This window comes from Netta rufina (genome assembly GCF_964035555.1).
Source record: "Netta rufina genome assembly, chromosome: 7".
Taxonomy (NCBI): domain Eukaryota; kingdom Metazoa; phylum Chordata; class Aves; order Anseriformes; family Anatidae; genus Netta; species Netta rufina.
This window is the reverse complement of record NC_140130.1, coordinates 24,909,125-24,926,989: the sequence shown is the minus strand read 5'-3', so window position 1 is coordinate 24,926,989 and position 17,865 is coordinate 24,909,125. Positions and strand designations below refer to the sequence as shown.

The following is a 17,865-nucleotide window of genomic DNA, read 5'->3' as shown; positions in this document are numbered from 1 at the left end:
ACTTCCAGTGGGGAAATTCCTTAGCTTCTCAATGTTTTCTTCTTCCTTCAAGTTAAAAGCCCATCTCTGAGTTGATACGAGAGTCCTAACAGTGATTTCTGTTGTGTGTGATTTTAATGTGCTTCTGGTATAGGAGGTTTTCTGCAGCCCATTTAAATCTATTTATAGCAACCGTGAAAGGCTGACTGTGGTCTGCTGAGCTATTTGGGCAGGTGGTGTTATTCCCTGGGACAGAAAAGATAACTTTGGCTGTGGCCCTTTTCCAAACTTATTGATGGATTCGACTTATCAACTAATTTGCCTGACTTCTGCCTATCCAGATCCTGCATTCAGGCAAGCAGAGGGACTGTGGTTGAAGGGCAGGCGAAGTTATCACTGTGTATCTACCTTTGTTATGTATTTGAAATAGCAGTCATAGAGGAGAGACTTGTGACTCAAAGGGATTTTTACAGGAAAATGTAGGTTGGGTGTGTCTAAGATAGTGATATAAGGTGTAAGGAGAAGTACTTAATGAGATCTTTCTCCATTTGGGTCCATGCAGCGCTTGGGTTTGAGTGCTCTGTTGTGATTCTGCCCCTTTGTAACATAGACATTGCTTAGATGTGTGGACCTGGCCATACGGACACCCCATGCCTTAAAAAGGCACCACAGGTGGCTTAAAAATGCAGGTTTATCTCAGGCAGTGCAAGACATCCCAGCTAGTCATATTTCTAGTCAGCATGTAATCACGATTCTTCTCCTTTCCCTTCCCCAAGCTGTAACTTGCTTTTGTTTAAATTCTGCTTGATTCATCAGCTATGAATGAGGGCTATGAAAGTGCTGACTGCAGCAATGTTTTTGTTTTTCTTGATGTCCTGTACTCAGTAAAGGGATTTTTTTTTTTTCTTCCATCTAATGCTCCCATAGAGGGAAGAGGCTAATAAAGATAGCAGTGGAGTCAGGAAGGCACTCCAGATAGCAGGAACACAGAATGCCTGGGTTTGGTCAGGTCACATTTTTTTCTCCTTTAATCATTCACAGAAGTGGAATCCAAAGTTGCAGATAAAGGAATCAACAGCACATAGGTTTTCTGGGGGGAGGAACATTGTAAGACATCTTCAGTTTATTCTGGTTACTTTTCTGAAGCGCAGCTGTATTACTACTGTAGGTTCCCCTTTGCCATACCAACAGCTGTACAATAAGAAGTCCTTTTTTTCCCCTTTGCCTTGAACTCTGCTTTGTACCAGCCACGTTTTTCTAGAAACAAAAATGTGTGTGTGCTTGTCAGGCTTTCTAGCAGAAGTGCGTGTAAGTGGTTCCTTCACACTGATCCACATGAAGGGCAGTGGATGCCCCAGCCTCCCCACGGCAGTCAGGGAACACAACGTGCCCTTGGCTTTGTTTAAAGAGAGATTTTGAGTTGAGCAGCCCATTTTTGTTGAAAAGTGTGTCACCCTATGAGCGTGATGACCACGTTGGGTGTCAATTATCATCCTCTCTGCCACTCCAGGCACTGCTCTGCTGTCTGGCTGGAGAATAAGCAGCTCTTAGAAACTTTACATTTTTTTCGCCCCTTCAGCAAGACTTTGGGAAATGTTGATGAAGCGATCTGTCCCTGACAAGCTGGTCCTTTGCAGCCCAAGTAGCTATCTCAAACTTATTGTGCTGTTTATTAGGTTTAAGCCCCAATGTGTATTTTGCCATACCGCTCAGAAAAAGATTCCCCTTCCTCTGGAATTACATTTTTCCAAGATCTGAGTGCCTTAAAAATAGCAGCTCTTTTCTCCTGTGGTGAACGTGAGGGGAGGCAGGAAGATACCTCAGCCGAATCCTGCTGCCGTGTCTGCGGAGCTGGGTAACAGAGGCTGGACACACAAATCAGTGCTGAGAAATAAAAACAAACCCAGCAGCTTGCAAATGGAATCCACCTTAAAGACATTAGCTTGTTCCACCTTAAATATGTAATTTCCCCAAATTCCTTGCCATGTGCTGATCCTCATTTCCTGTTCTTCTTTTTCTTTTTTTTTCTTTTTTTCTTTCTATTTTTTTTCTCCCCCAGTTTGCTTCCCTCTGGAGTAATTCCAGTGCTCTGGAGCTGGAAAGCAGATGTGACTCTCAGACTCACAGAGGCACTTCTGACTTTTTTTTTTTTTTTTTAACATTCCTATGGTTTGAATCCATTTTTTCCTTCATGTAATATAAACAGGGAGGGTTTTGGAATCACTGTGGAACCAAATCACTGCACCTAATTCTGTAGCCTTCCCATTTCATTGCTGTAGAAGCTAGAGGCAAGATTGGGGTCTTCCTTTATTTTGCCCCTCATGCATTATGACTTTTTTTTTTGAATGACTTGAAATATGGATAAATTAAAGCTCTGGCCTGGTACCCTTCTTATTCCACTGGGCTCAGTGGATCTGTGCACCTCTTGTTATGACGAGAGCTGACATTAACACCCCTTATTTAAATCTTGATTTCTAGCCCTACCCTCACCTGGAGGCAATCTTCTTGCAGGCCACAAAAGTAGCAATATGCTACACAAATCTTTTGTTATTTGCCTGCTTCTTCAGCCTTGTTGGTTCTTCTGAGACTGATGAACGAGGTGCAGTCGGGGTGAAAGTAAATGCACTAGAATTGAGAGTGATCTAGGATGGGGTTTGAAATGTCTCCAATAGGCTGTGATTACAAACCGAGGAAGGATATTTGTGATCCAGCTCCTGGATGTGAAAGGAAGGTTGTTACGAGTTCAAGGCTTCTCCAAAGCTGGTCAGCCTTCACCTGAGCTCTTGATCTCCCCGTTTCATAGGTGAAAGTAGCTTTATAAGGTGATGTTTGCAAAGAGCTTTGCAATTGCCGAGTTCAAGGGCTAAGGTGAAAAAACATAAGCCAATTTGACTTCCATAAGAATCTTTTATTTGTGGAGTAACACAAATGAGCTGGCAGTTGCTGGCAGCTACTGCTCAGCATTAACTTCAAGTTGAATTTACTAACTCAGAGGAAGAAATAACTCGCAACAGCCTCTCTACTGAGGGTATGTTGCCCAGAGTTATTAACTGCCCAGCTATTGCTGCTACTATTCATTGGGAGAAACTGTGTGAGATCAGAGGTGTGTGAAGCAGCGGGGTTATATGGGCTGATCCAAACACATACAGTTGGCAGGAGAACTAACGAGCCAGTACAGAACCTGCCTGTTGCAGCTTTTCTGATCTTAAACATGTTAAGTCTCCCACAAACTGAGATGGATGTAAAATGTTTTTTTTTCTTGCTGATTCTGCACAATCAGGCTCTGTTGAAAGTAACCTTTGGAATTGGAGCGCTCAGTGCATTGGCCAATGTGGCTTTCTCACAGACTGAAATCTTAACATCTCCAGATCATGTAAAGCTATAAAGTCCTTCAGAAAAAAAAAAAAAAAACAAAAAAAAACAAACAAAAAAAAACTTCCCTGATGCACATGCAGCAGAAAGCTCTGGGCAGTAGCTGTGCAAAAGGACCATCTACTGCAAAACCAGGTGGGGTGAAAAGTCTTCAGGACTTGAAAACAGTACCGAGAGATGCCTCTCCTCAAGGGAGGATATGGCATGAATGGGAGTCTCTATTTTGAGATTTGATTTGAGGTTTATCCAAAAATCCTCAAAGGGGACAGGATTGCGTAGACCCAAATTGCATCCTGATACAGTATCAGTGCCTAGATGCTGTGTTTCTGTTGGAAGCCACATCAAGTCATTACCACTTCATTATTTTTTGTTAGTCTCACTGCTGCAAACAAAGCTCAGAGCTATTGAGATGTATTTTTTTTTTTTTTTTTAACACCAGAATCCTTGGAAAACCTTATTACTAAACTATCTGAACAGAGGAAATCCCGTATCTTTGCCGTCACGTGTTACAGAGGGAAGCTGCTGTAGGGAACAGCAGCATTTATGTGCGGTGTCCTTGTTGATCTAGATGTGAGAGAAGGAAAAGGCAAGCTTTCAAACACACAGACCCTTGTGCTCCTTGCTGCAACTACAGCAATTGTACTTGCTTTTGTACAGCAAGATGTTAATGAAAAACGTCTAAGGAAGCAAACATACACTACGTCTTCCTGTTCCCTCCATAAAGTCCCAGTGCCATTCACGAGTGTCTGGATGTGGAAAATGAGCCCAGGATATGCCCTGGTGCAGAAATAGCACAGTGAATCCCAGAATCCATGCTTTGCACGACAAATATACATTCGATAGAGAATGATTTGCTGATATTTTTTCCCCTTCTCCAGCTCCTTAATCCTCTGCTGTCTGATTCTCCATTTGCACTGAAGAGCCTTAGAGTCCTACTGTTTTAACCTTTGTGTTTCCTGCAGATTTCCTGAGCACCAGGAATTTAATGGTGCCTGCTTTCCTACTTACAGTTCAAGCACCTGCCTTGGGTATCTTGAGAGATTAAAGAGAGAGGGGTTTCAGTGACTCTCTCTGTAGCAAGTTACGGTTTCATTAGGGAAAGCAGAGTTCATCCACGTGGTCCTCCCTGGAGTCTGATTGTAATCTGAAATCCCTGCTGAGGTGTTAGGAATGGCAGGAGTTAGAAAAACCATCTTCCCAAAAGCCCAGTTGTGGAAGAATGACTTCAGTTTGAAGTGTAGCATAAGCAGCTCAGCCTGGTGCTCTGGGAGCACGTGCTGGATTCAGGTGCCTGTTCAGATTTCCCAGTTTATTTCTTCAAATAGCCCCTAGCTTGTTCAGGGAAATGAGTCTTCAACAAAGCTGTTTTTTCTAGTCAAATTGTTTCTTGACCTTGCAGTGATAGAGGAAGTACAGTGGTTTAAGAATCCCATTTTCTCCATAAAAGCTGATCAGACTGGACTGGGAGTTATGGGAGGAGGGGAAGTGTTCATTATTATAATTATAAGGAGATAGGATTTCACAAGGGCCTTTTATAGAGCAGATGTAGGGTCTCTGTACTGGGATGAATTTTACTTTTATTTTTAGCCCTCTTTCATTTTGAGTTGCCACTTGGAAGGATTAAAATATTTTTCTCACTGGCTTGCATTTTTGCTGTGTGGAAGAATACCGAGTTTATCCAGTAGTGTCTAGATGTGGCATAAAGCAAAATGGTGGTGCCCTTTGTCTTGTGAGTAACTGTGTGCCTTGCCCAGGGACTCCTTCCTTTATGATAAATGACTTAACAGCAGTCTGCAGTTCGCTACTAACTGAGCTGACTCTAAGATGTCAATAGGTAATACATGAATCCAGACCGCAGAAGCTAGTCTGAGTACTGCACGTTCAGTTTTGGATGTTACCATCCATCATTTTGCCTTTGTTGTTGCACCTGAAATGCTTGAGAAGGCTGTGTTTGATATTTCCTTTTGCATCTTCAGGTATCTCGGCAAAGAGGGCTGGGCCCCGGCTTCCTATCTGAAGAAGGCTAAAGATGATCTTCCGTCTAGGAAAAAGAACTTAACCGGGCCAGTGGAAATCATAGGAAACATCATGGAGATCAGTAACCTGCTGAACAAGAAATCATCCACTGACAAAGAAACTCAAGCAGAAAATGAGACCTCAGAATCACATATCACCAAGAAAGAAATCAGTTTGCCCATTCTCTGCAATGACTCTAATGGCAATGCCATGATGACCCCAGACAAGCAGGCTTCCAAACTGGCACAAGGATCCCCAGCCGTCGCAAGGATAGCACCACAAAGAGCTCAAATAAGTAAGGCAGTAAAGTAGTTTGGATTACCACTGGCTTGCAATGAATTCTTGTTTTCTGTCTTTCAGGGCTGGCATTGCTTAAGGTCAGCTGAGGTCCTGTGTGTCCTGGCCTTACAGCTATGGCTGCCTGAGCAAATCTTTGCACTTGTCTGTAGATCTGCAGGGACACCAAGATATGGTCGTTTGTTAACAGTGATAAAATTTGACTGCACTTTTTACAAGGGCTAGCTTGTGCTTGTTTATCTTAGCCCATATGCAGTCACTTAACAACTTTTTCTGAAACAATATGCTGTTTTTTTCACCCATTTTGAACACCCTAAAATGTGCCACCCACCCTCAGTAATGTGGATAGCGTGATCATCTGTTCAAGTCAAGAAGACCACCTATGTCTTTCCTTGCATTTGTTTTTCTGTTTTCCAGGGGTTGAGAAAGTCAAGTTGCTATAATGTTTTTACTACTTCATCTACAAAATGCAGATGCTAATACTATTCTGTTCAGGGAATGGCAAAATGCTATGATACGGGACAGTATGAATGTTATTAATTTAGCGGATTATTTTTACTGCTGGGGGGAAAGCTAGATACTAGGCCAATTCTTTGCTGGCCAATCTCCAGTGGAGCTGGTCAGTTCCAGCAGAAAATGCAATCCACTACTTTCTGGCAGTGACTTCCTCTTAAATTTGGTAGCTTAGCTGAGATGAACAGCAAAATTACCTTAGTATTTCTAATATAGCCTCATAGTTACCTCTGTGAAACAAGATAGGAAGCTTAAATATTATAAGTAATGATTTTTAATATTCTCACTGTCACAGAAGAGAGCTGCTGAGGAATGTGTTTAGCAGTAGTTAGAAAGTTAAGTAAACTTTCCCTTCCTCTTTCCTTCTCAGGTTCTCCAAATTTAAGAACAAGACCGCCCCCACGAAGAGAATCCAGTCTGGTTTGTATTGTTTTACAGTATATAGTAGCAGTGGGAAGGTGTGTGGGTGTGCTTTATGAGACTTCCTACATCTGCACTGGAGTGGTGGTTGTAGTATCTGAGACATCCTTTATTTTCATGGCTGTTCATTTTATTGTTTAAGTATTGAACGAACCTAGACATCCTAATGTTAACTGGAGGATTTGTTTTTCAAATCATTGCCCTAAGTCAGCAAGTATAGAACTCTTCTTAAATTGCTGCCACCTCCCAGCTAAGAATGTCTTAGGGCTTTGCTGTGTCTGAACCTAGAAAAAAGTTACTTACAGTCCTACTGAAATAAGTACTGTGAGAAGAAATTCATGTTGGACACGAGGCGTTTGTACAGATCTAGATATTAGAAGTCCTCATGTGTGAGGATGTAGGACTCAAACTGATATGACCCCATAGCTTCATGACAATCCCTCAGCTGTATGATGGCCTGAATATTTTCACAGGAAAAGGATGAATTTTAAGAAGGGAGTGTGTCGTAAAGCTGTTATGTCCTGTGCATGCACATTAAAGCTTGTTTGGCCAACACAGAAGGTTTAAAGTTTCTCTAGGTGTCTTTTGCGAGGACTTTGTCTTGACTTTAAGTGATGACTTGTCTTAACAACTGGGAATCTCTCCCTTCCTTCCATTGCTCCCATCTTAAAGATGGCTAAGTGTGACTGTTTTATATGTTTAATTGACTTTGGATCATATGGAAGGGTGTGTTTTACAGGATTGAGACATCTCCTATGATCCTTTATCCTCAAAGCTGCAAGTCTGCACTAATTTATGTCATTTGGCCCATCATCTTCAGATGGGCACTACTCAGTAATCCATTTGCACAAAAGTCATAACATAAGCTAATAACTTATTTATAGATAGGCAATAAGTAGTATTAAATCTTTGCTGTACCCTTTATGAAGAGTATGTGCCTTGTAGTTTGTCACCTGAGCTGCCTCTCAACAAACTAGATGAATATCATCCTAGCATTTTCTAGACTTTGGCATTACATATGGTTTTAACAAGACTACTACACTTAATCCCATACTAAAAATAACAATGACAATACATGTGAAACCCTGAACACATCTGCTGTTTCCAATTATCTTCATTAAAGCCAAACCATCCTATTATCTGAAGACATTTTATTATACTGTACTTCTGCTGTGTTTCAGAATTTATAGTGCTGAAACATCCAATTACAACATTGTTAGATGCGGTTTCTAAGGTGCAGCGTTGCATTATCTGCAAAATGCCACGTGCTGTGTGAGATGAAACATGGATTGGTAGTCATGGGTATTATCTTAAAAATGGGGGAGCACGTGAATAAATGCAGTATACAAATTATTTTTCTCTTTAATGGTTTAGGATTGTTTTGTCTTCTGCTATCCTGTGTCAGTGGCAGGTTTAGCGTGTGTTCAAGAGATCCTGGCATATTGGAGTTCTTGTGTTAAGACCTGAAGGAATGAAGTGCAAAAGCTGGGAAGCTTCACCATCCTCTAGTCTACCCGTAGATACACAGCTTGAAAAGCTTCTGATACTGAAATTCTTGAAGGGACTTTTATCCCGTTTATCCTATTTATCACCTTAAAAATAATTGTAATGAACTCTAAAAGGTGACAGCTTAATGTAAAGGCACTTAGCTCTTAGAGGAGTCTGGTATGCTGCCAGAATGGCTGTAAATAGCAGTGTCCTGTTTCTGGTGGAGCTTTTATGCAGTTTAAATGCAGGTTGTGTTGGTGTGCAGGTGTTGGGGTTGAATAGAAGTTCTGGGTCTGTTATGGGGAGGAACCAGAATCTTGTGATCCTAAAGTCCTTTCCCATTCCCCTATCACTTTAGCTGAGCAAAGCTTCCCAGGGTTTATATTATCCTTGTTTTTTGCTGTGATAGATGCCTGTTAGGTTGTATCACTGAAGAATTCAGATCATTTAAAATCTATCAGCATATTAAGAGCAGTAATTGATTAGGATTAAATTTTAATGAAGTAGGATATTTGGCAATGGGCAGAATCTATCTAAATGGGCCTGTTGCAATGCAGTTTTCTGCAGTTGTGACAAGCTATCCAGAACTGAGTGGTTTTTTTTTTGACAAAATCTCGGAGTAAATGGGCTGTTGTTACGGTGGCTGGAATGGCAGCTTACACTTTATGGCCCGTCAGTTAAATGTTTTACTGTTCAGGTAAAGATTATCACAGTTTTAATAGCTAGTGAAGGCGTCGTGAACAGTGCACATTTTGAAAGCTTTCTCTCTTGTGGCCAATCTCAATACTTCAGCTTCCACTCCAGAGAATCAGGAAGTTGTCGTTAGGAAGTAGCATGGGAAGAAGGAAGAGTTTTAGTGACTAGCACATCTAAGAAGGCAAATACTTGCTTATACTACTGTTCAGCCCACTGTTTCTCAGCTTTAATTGAACAAAACTTCCTGTTTGTCATAGGGGTTTCAGTTGCCCAAACCACCAGAGCCACCCTCTGTGGAAGTGGAATACTACACCATTGCAGAGTTCCAGTCGTGCATCTCTGATGGGATAAGCTTTCGTGGAGGACAAAAGGCAGAGGTGAGCCTTAATAGTGCAACTGAAAAAAATAATAACGCTTGGCTGTTGTAGGGGACTGGGTTGGAAGGGGAGGAGCGGAAAGCAATTTGTTGAGATTTTTGTGTAAGTAACATGTTCCTTGTCATCTCATAGGTTATAGAAAAGAATTCTGGTGGCTGGTGGTATGTGCAGATTGGAGAGAAGGAAGGATGGGCTCCAGCATCTTACATTGACAAGAGGAAGAAGCCAAATTTAAACAGAAGAACCAGTACTTTAACCCGTCCAAAAGTTCCTCCCCCAGCACCTCCCAGTAAACCAAAAGATTCTGAAGAAGGAACAACAACTGGAATGGTTTCTTCAGGGGATACCCAGGACTCTCCCCACAAGCTCAAATATGAAGAACCTGAGTATGATGTGCCCGCCTTTGGCTTTGAGTCAGAGTGTGAAGTAAATGAAAGTCATGAAGAGGGCACTCCTGAAAAACGACTGTTTCAGCCCCTCAAGCCCTCTCCTGTGTCATCACTTCAGAAAGCAAAGTTCAAAGTCGGAGAGTCTTCAGAGGATGTTGCTCATGAAGAAGAGACCATTTATGAGAATGAGGGATTCAGGCGCTATGTGGAAGATACTTTGTCCAATAAGGAATCTAGTGGAGACTCGGATTCTCAGAAAAGCTCCTCTCTCTCCTTGATCCGAAGGAACTCTCCATGTTCCAACTCCCCAAAATCATCACTTCTGAAGCCCAAGATGGACAAAAACATCCAACCCGATCTTGGAAAATGTCACTATTCCAGGAATGAGGAAACAAAACCAAGGTCAGCTTCAGATGTCGGCGTACGTAGCATGCCAAGAACGGGTGTGAAGAAAGAGCCTGCACAGAGTCCTTCCATTAGAGCAAAGCCAATTGTTAGGCCCAAACCATTCCTGAACAAGGCAGATTCTCAGAGCCAAGAAAAGATGGATATCAGCACTTTAAGGCGTCAGCTGAGGCCCACTGGGCAACTCAGGGGTGGACTTAAAGGTTCAAGAAGTGAAGAGTCTGAGAGCCCCCCACACACAGCTTCTGAGAACCAAGATGATCCTGTTAGAAGGAGCTCAGCTGACCTCATTACAGCTCCTTCCCGTGCCATTTTCTGCTCTAGCCATCCAGCCAAAACTGAGCAAGAAAATGACTCCAGGTGTTTCTATGTGACCACTGACTCATACCAAAAGGTACAGGATTCTGAAATTTGTTTCCCGGCGGGTGTAGAAGTAGAAGTTCTAGAAAAGCAACCCAGTGGGTGGTGGTACCTGAAATACGGAGATATGGAAGGCTGGGCTCCTTCCCATTATTTGGCTCTCCCGGATAACCAGCGAGAAACCACATCAGCAGAGACTGACGCCTCATTTGCCAGGAACAGGAAAAATGAAAACAAGTCAAACAGTTTAGAGAAGATAGAGAAGAGAGTTCAAGCTTTGAACACCATCAATCAGAGCAAGCGTGCTACACCACCCATCCCAAGCAAACCTCCTGGTGGTTTCTCAAAAACGTCAGGGCCAGTCAAAATGAGGAATGGTGTGAGGCAGCTTGCTGTCCGGCCTCAGTCAGTGTTCGTGTCTCCCCCTCCAAAGGATAACAACCTGTCGTGCTCCTTGCGCAGAAACGAGTCTTTAACATCTACTGATCATCTTAGAAATGTCCGTCGGAATTCCTCCTTCAGTAACACACGGTTGCAGCAGGGTGATGCGAAGGGAAAGCAGCCTGAGCGGTCAGGCACGGATGGCTCAGAGACCACCTCCAACCTCCCCACCCAGAGGAACGGGATCCCTGTGTCCACTGTCAGGCCAAAGCCCATTGAAAAGTCCCAGTTCATCCACAACAATCTCAAGGACATCTATGTTTCGATTGCAGACTATGAAGGGGATGAAGAGACTGCAGGGTTTCAAGAAGGTGTCTGCATGGAGGTCCTTGAAAGGAACCCAAATGGCTGGTGGTACTGCCAGATCATGAATGGTGTGAAGCCATTCAAAGGCTGGGTACCCTCAAATTATTTGGAGAAAAAGAACTAATATTGCAATATCTTTAACGCCCCTAATTTATACTGTTCCTGCTGTGTAAATGTGGAAAAAAACAATTACTACACAAAAAGACGTTTCCCTGTGCCCCAGTTTGTACAAAGGGACAAAGAAGTCTATGCTGAGGACAAATCTGCTATGTTCTGGAGAGGATTGTGGGGTTAACATGTTGTAAGCAACTATGAGGAAGATGCAGCATAGTCAAATGCCTTTTTGTGAAGTTGTTAATAATCTTGTATGTGTAACAGGGTATGACATCCCATCTTTCCAGTTATTGACAGGAAACCAAATGTGTGCCTTTCATGAGAGAAATACACATGCATCTACCTGGGGAGTTTTGTGCCAAACTCTTTTACAACCTTGGCTCCCTTTCTCCTCGTTCTTGTCCATACATGGAATACCCAAGAGTTTTGGATGCATTTCCACAACTTGCAATGAGAAGCAAATGGAGGTTTCTGAAACACAGAGGGACTCTAATCCTTTGGAGAAGCTCACTTTTTTTTTTTTTTTTTTTTAAACTCTTCTCAACAGTTGGTTGGTCCAGAGTTGGAGCCTTTTCATCGTGGAGAGATTTGGTCTCTGACTTCAGCTGTAGTTTGTTGTTACTGATAACTCACCGGCAATGGCGATCAGGTGGTGTTGGTTGGGGGCTCTTTGTTTCCTTTCTTTCTGTCTTGTTCTTTGAGTTGATTTCAGGTGTTCTAGGGCAGCAATGCCTACTGGTGCTTGTAAAACCAAACCTACAAACCCCATGCTTAAGCACGTTGATTACTTTGCAGGCTCCATATTTAGTTCTGTGCTTGACTTCTGCCAGGAGATCCTGGCTGAATTTCTTTACAGAGCTGGGTTTCTCAAAACTTACCATAATATCAAAATGTACAAAAGTCCCTTAAGACACTGAAGACAAAGCTGTCAAATGTGTTGCTTCTGTTTTTTTGTGATCTGGTCCAAATTCAAGCGTGCTGACTGCTGGCAGGGCCCACTAAGGTATTAGTTAGAAATAGCCGTAACCTTCTGCAACAGCAGTGTTTACAATGAGGGGGAAAAAAAGCCATCAAACTCAGTCTGCACATCCTTAATTTGTATATTTTTGGGGAATTGTTTTTGTGTTTTTGTCTTTTCTGTGCATTCTGGGTTTACTTTTTTTTGGTCTTGGTTTACCAGAAGAGACTTAAAACTGAAGTAGGAGCCAAATGTGTTTCTGTTCCCACTTGAATCCAAAAAGTATGTTTGTGATGGACAGTGTGCCTGGGCTTTTAATGCTCAGATTTAATATCAAAAGAATTATGTCTAAAATTCATCTAACCAGGAAGCTGCCTCTTCTAGTTCCATTTCTGTTTGCCTTTCTTAACTCAAGCTTTCAAACATGGCACATGGTGGGGGTAGTGTGGTTGGAAATAGATGAGGCATCCATTGGAAAAGGCTTGGAATATGGAGTTATTCTTGAGGTAGCCAACTCTTGTACTGTAAACATCATTGGCCAAATCCCTACTGTACTTGAGAAAGTCTTGCTTTTTTTTTTTTTAATGGCCTTGTTAATCACTCAAGATGAATATCTGGTTCCTTTAAATAATAGGCAGTATTGTATGTCTGTTTTAAGGGGGAAGGGGCAGACTATTTCACTACTGGTTTACACAAAATGATACGTGCCCTTTTTTCCCACCAGAGCTTCATACTGATTTGGCTTGGAAGGTAAAGGTTATAAAGACTTCAAAATAGCTGGGATCAAGGGACTGAGTAAAACAGCACAACAATATTATGTGTTACCGGGGATGTTTCTCTGCCAAAAAAAAATTACACAATTTATATGTTGTTCTTGTCTTTATTCTTAATTTTCTTGGGGGGTGGGGTTTTTAATTGCCATGGTAATATCGAGAGAGTTGCCTACAGCTGACCTGACTGAAAACAGGTTAACAGCTGAAACAATATCCAGGTGCCACAACTGGCTACGAGCAGTGCTGTGGCCCGAGCAGCTCTCTGCATCCAAATAGGGAGGGGAGGGTGTTTGGTTGGGATCCCTTTTAAATTGTGGTGGCAGGAGAAGGAGGTGTATCTGCACAACAGCTCGTATCACAGTGTGCAGGGTCCTCTTTGTACCTTACGTCTTGCTATATAATATATATGTATATATCCAGTTAGCTACATCTTACTGGATGTCTATCCGAGGCATTGTGGCCCTGTCTCTCATACTTCTCCCCATTTTTAGTTGTACTAATATGGTAGCAGCCATAAAAGACTGCTGGAGCTGTTGTGAGATTATAATAGAAGTATTATATTCTTCTGCTGGACAGTATTAAATAGAGCAATACATAGAGTTATCTGCTAGATTGCAGTACTAATAGTAGTGACTTAGTGACTCGTATTAATGTTGTTATGATTTATTTTTAACAATAATGATGCGGAAGTGGTTCATTATTTTGAATTAATGCACTTTAACAATAAAAGAAACCAAAACGGAAGCCAATGCAGAGAACTAAGTGCATTATTTAAAGGTGCAGTATATAATTATCATTTTCTTGAAGCACATATTTATTAAGAATTAACTTATTATTTAAAATATTCTAAAGTTTTGTTTAGAGACATTCCCACTAGGTCATCTCTTTGGGGGGATGTAGAAGCACAGCTCCCAGATCTTCTGCATTGAGCCACTGAATTCTCCACGTGCGGTGCAGCGCGATGTGAGCCGCTGCCCAGCGGGAGCAAAGCAGCACGCGATTCAGCCAGGAGAGCCCGGACTGCTAGAAATGTTCACGCTTGCATCCAGCAAAGCCGAGCCCAGAGCACCTCTGAACTGCAGGAGTCCTCGCAGGGTCTGGGGAGGCTAAGCTGCTTTTGGTGGCCCTGTGTGACACTCGGCTGCCACGTGCCTTGCACGATGCTGGCCCCAGGTGGGAGTGAGCTTGCTGTAAGGCTCAGGTTAGTGTGAGGGCTTTTGGATCTGCCTGTGAAACACAAGGCAGCCGTCTAACAGAAGTTGCTCTGTCCCACAGCTCCCTCTCCACCTTGCTGGCTTGCTCTTCCAGCCCTGGCTTTTGCAGGGAGTTGGTTTGGCAAGCAGTGCTGGGGGTGACACTGTCAGTGCCTGCAGCACCACCGGGCTTTTCTCGAGCATCAGCCCAAGGCACATTCTGGCCCAACTGCTCCTTTTTTCTGTCCAGAAGGCTTCGTGGCCCTGAGGAGAGCCAGAGCCTGTAGAGGGACTGCAAAACCAGGCATATGGCCTCCTTCTGCCCCCACCTGCACCAACAGAAGGGAGGGGTGCAGTTAAACTACTTGATGCTAGAAATGAATGTGGGCTGCTGCCCAGCATGCTGTGCTTCCCACCAAGTGGCAATGCTTTGGTTTGGGCTTCCCTTTATTTGATTTTTTTGATGTTTGGTGCTTTAAAAGGGCATTTGTAGAACAAATACCACCCCCTCACACACCCCAGACTTGCAGGTATTTTCTTCCTCTCTTTTTACTGTTGTCATAGCATCCCTGATTTTTTTTTTTTTTATTTGTTCAACTGAAAGATATTAGGACAATAATTATTGTCTTGATTGGCAAGCAGCTACTTGTAGTCAGCTCTGCTGACACCCAAAAGTACAAGCGATTTTTTCCCTGTTAGTTGTGAAACAGAGCAAAAGGCCTTAGACCAAATCATTGAAGCTTGACTGTAAAGGCAAGGAAACCTGGAAGGGTTTCAGAGGACAGTGTAGTGCTAGAAGCGTTTTAGCTCTGCTCTAAAATGTTAATGTCGCCTTAAGCTTTATTTCCTAAATTTGTCAGAACTGACACTGGATCACGAGCAATATTTAAATGCCACGTACACCTCAGTGAGCACTCAATGCAGAAATCACTAGTACTGTTTAAATGTGTCTTTTTTCTGGTCTCTTCTTGAACCAGACTGCAGAGGAAGAGCTCTGCAGGGCTTCGGCAAGGCTGTTTGCAGCTGAAGGGGGCCCTCCTCCGGGGGAAGAGGCGGCTGCTGTCACCGCGGGGCTGGCGCCTTGCTCGCACCGCTGCCCGTGCTTTCCAAAAAGTCTTGAATTTGGACCAGCAGAAAAATCCAAAACCCGATGCCGTAGAACAAAATTTGAGAATGTGAAAAATTGTCTTGCTGTATACTGCAACTTTAATAATAATGAGCACTTCTGAGTTCGTTATTGAGGTTTATATAATGCCTGAAAAGTTTAATTGCTGTTTTCCTTTGTCTCCCCATTCAAAACACTTTCTCGTAACAGCAGCAGTGATAAGTTTTTGTTAGCTGCCCTTCCCCATGGGAGGCAATTCCTGTTAATCGTCTTAGCTCTCATGCCTTGCAGTGGGTGGGTGTAGTCGTACCTACCAGCCTTTTGCAAGCCAAACTTTTCAAGATAAAAGATACGATGGGCGCGTGCCAAGATGTGTCAGCTGGGTGCGTGTGTCAAATCGTCTCGACAGGAAGTTTTTGAATCAATGTACATTAATAGCAAGTGCACAATAATGAAGGATTGAAATTGGCTCAAGGTTAGACTCCAAAAAAATAATAAAAAATTAAAAAAAAAATCACATCTGCACTGGTACAGCTAAAAAAAAAAAAAAAAAAAAAAAGGATTTGGCCCTTGTGGATGCACACCCCAAAGTCTCTTTCCATTATGATGCTATAAAGTTTGACGAAGGCATTATATAATTGTTTGCATCACTTTCAGATCTTAATGAATCGTATTTTATTGTAATATATATTCATTGCTTTCCTCAGTTAAAAAGAAAGTTACTGCTTTTATCTTATATGAAAAACGAGGGAATTTGATAAAGCATTCATTATTTTCATATTACTAGTATTAACAGAATAGAACTAGTACTATTTAATTTTAGATCTTCATAGCTAGCTTGTTAATAACTCATATTTTCCTGTGTTGTATCCTAATTTTCGTCTATTTTTCCCAAATACTCTGCATTCTTGAGAAAAACAAATCCAATGAGAGGATAAGTGCAATATTCCTAGAATAAACAGGCCCCTCATCCAGGACGTGGAGTGGAACGTGCAGTGTGAAATGTTTGCAATTCTCTATTCGTGCACTCTTAGGGGAAGGGAGAATGCAGGGGAGGGTGCAGCTGGATGAAAACAAGGACCCTTGGGTAGGTAGGGACTGATAGCTGGGGTTGTTTGGGGTGGGAACGGTTGCTTTTTGTAAAAAGCATCGCCTGTTACTAAAAGTGTAAAGATTATGCAGCATGTTGCCAGGTTTATGTACAGAATGTGCATTAACATCCTTATCAATACAGGACTTCTGAGCTATGCTTTAAATACTTTGTATGTCACCTATGCATGATACTGCTTTCTGTTACGTCTCTGCTGGTGGTTGTCCTCTCTTACGCTTCAGAATCGACTTCAAAAGGGAAAATGCTGCTGGTGCAGTCCCAAGTTTTGATAGTGTATTGTTAATTGTATTTATTGCAAAAGCTATGGAAATATTTTTACACGTCCTCATTTCTTTCCTTTTTTTTTTTTTCCCCCTTAGGTTAACAATAAGGAAGAAAGTCCCCATTTTAACTAGATTATTTCTCACCTGCAGAATTTCACAGCCAATTTGGGTTTTGATACCGTATTTATTGGCTTGCAAAGGATGATCTCTCAGGTCCAAAATAAAGTTGGTCAGAAACTCTGCTCTTTGAAAGCTTTATTCTAAGTCCTATTTGAACGAAAGGAGAACTTCCATTTATCCAAAACAATGTGATTTCCATGTAGCAACAAAATTTTATCTCTGAAAAACTGGACTGTTGCCATGAGAGTCAAAAGAAATGTGAAAGCCAGAGCATTTGGTTCTCTGAGCTCTGGGGAGCACATCTCCTGTAGCTCTGCTTCTTGTCCCTGGAGGGCAGTTGTACCTCAGCTTCCTGCTTCAGTTTTGTCCTGCTGGTCTTCAGTTTGTGAACGTATGAATATTACCAGAGACCTTTGCATTCAAATAGAGAAACTGAATTCTGCAGCTGTACTGAAATGTTATCAATGACGTGGTTTTGGCAAACATCAAATACTTTACAGATCTGGTTTTGAGGAGCCAACCTAGTTCTTTCCCGTGCTCTTGTCTAAACCAGCAACAAGTCCATGAGCATCAGTAGAGTTGGCGCTCGCTGTGGGCCATTCTCAGCAAAAGCCAGCACCCCTGCTCGGTCCCCGTGCCTCTGAAAGGATCACAGGACCACTGAGCCCCGGGGCTGCCATGCCAGGAGCTGCTTCCCAGCAGATCGTGCAGCTTTTTAAAACCAGAGCTTTGCTGCTATTTTGCCGGTGTCTTCCCGACACCAGCAGCTCCTTCTCTGGCAACTTCAGATGCTATTTACCTGCATAGCAAAGTGCTGCGTGTAAGTCCAGTGCTCAATAGCTGCCAAAAGCACCAATACAATATTCCGAGAGCAAATGTTTAAGTTATTTTTCCCCCTCGCTTGATAGAAGCAGGGACCACCAATGTGGCGGTGCGCGGGGAATGTGTCTGCACACTTTACCTCTTCGATGGCCTCTGCTAGCCATGCTCAGTGCTTATTATTTCTCTTCCTCTCCCTCCGTGCTGCTCAGTGGCCACATCCATTGTTTGTCTGTAACTCTCACATAACGTACTGTATGTAGGGCCGGATCCAGAGCCCCCTGCACTCGGTTGACTTCAGGCCGCAATGTTGCTGTTGCTGCTTTTCCTCCTTTCTCTTGGCCCCAACT

At 42.6% G+C, this 17,865-nt stretch overlaps 1 protein-coding gene across 3 annotated transcripts in view; it reads left to right on the top strand.

Annotated features, from left to right (window-relative positions):
* SH3PXD2A (SH3 and PX domains 2A) overlaps nt 1–12,995 on the top strand; it is a 68,138-nt gene extending 55,143 nt beyond the window's left edge. For all 3 annotated transcript variants that reach the window (XM_084290277.1, XM_084290276.1, XM_084290275.1), the window contains 4 exons: nt 5,328–5,662; nt 6,548–6,597; nt 9,039–9,158; nt 9,291–12,995. In XM_084290277.1, the coding sequence (XP_084146403.1) occupies nt 5,328–5,662; nt 6,548–6,597; nt 9,039–9,158; nt 9,291–11,183 (2,398 nt within the window). In that variant the 3' untranslated portion in view covers nt 11,184–12,995. The remainder of the gene's footprint in view (nt 1–5,327; nt 5,663–6,547; nt 6,598–9,038; nt 9,159–9,290) is intronic.
* Nucleotides 12,996–17,865: the final 4,870 nt, after the last annotated feature.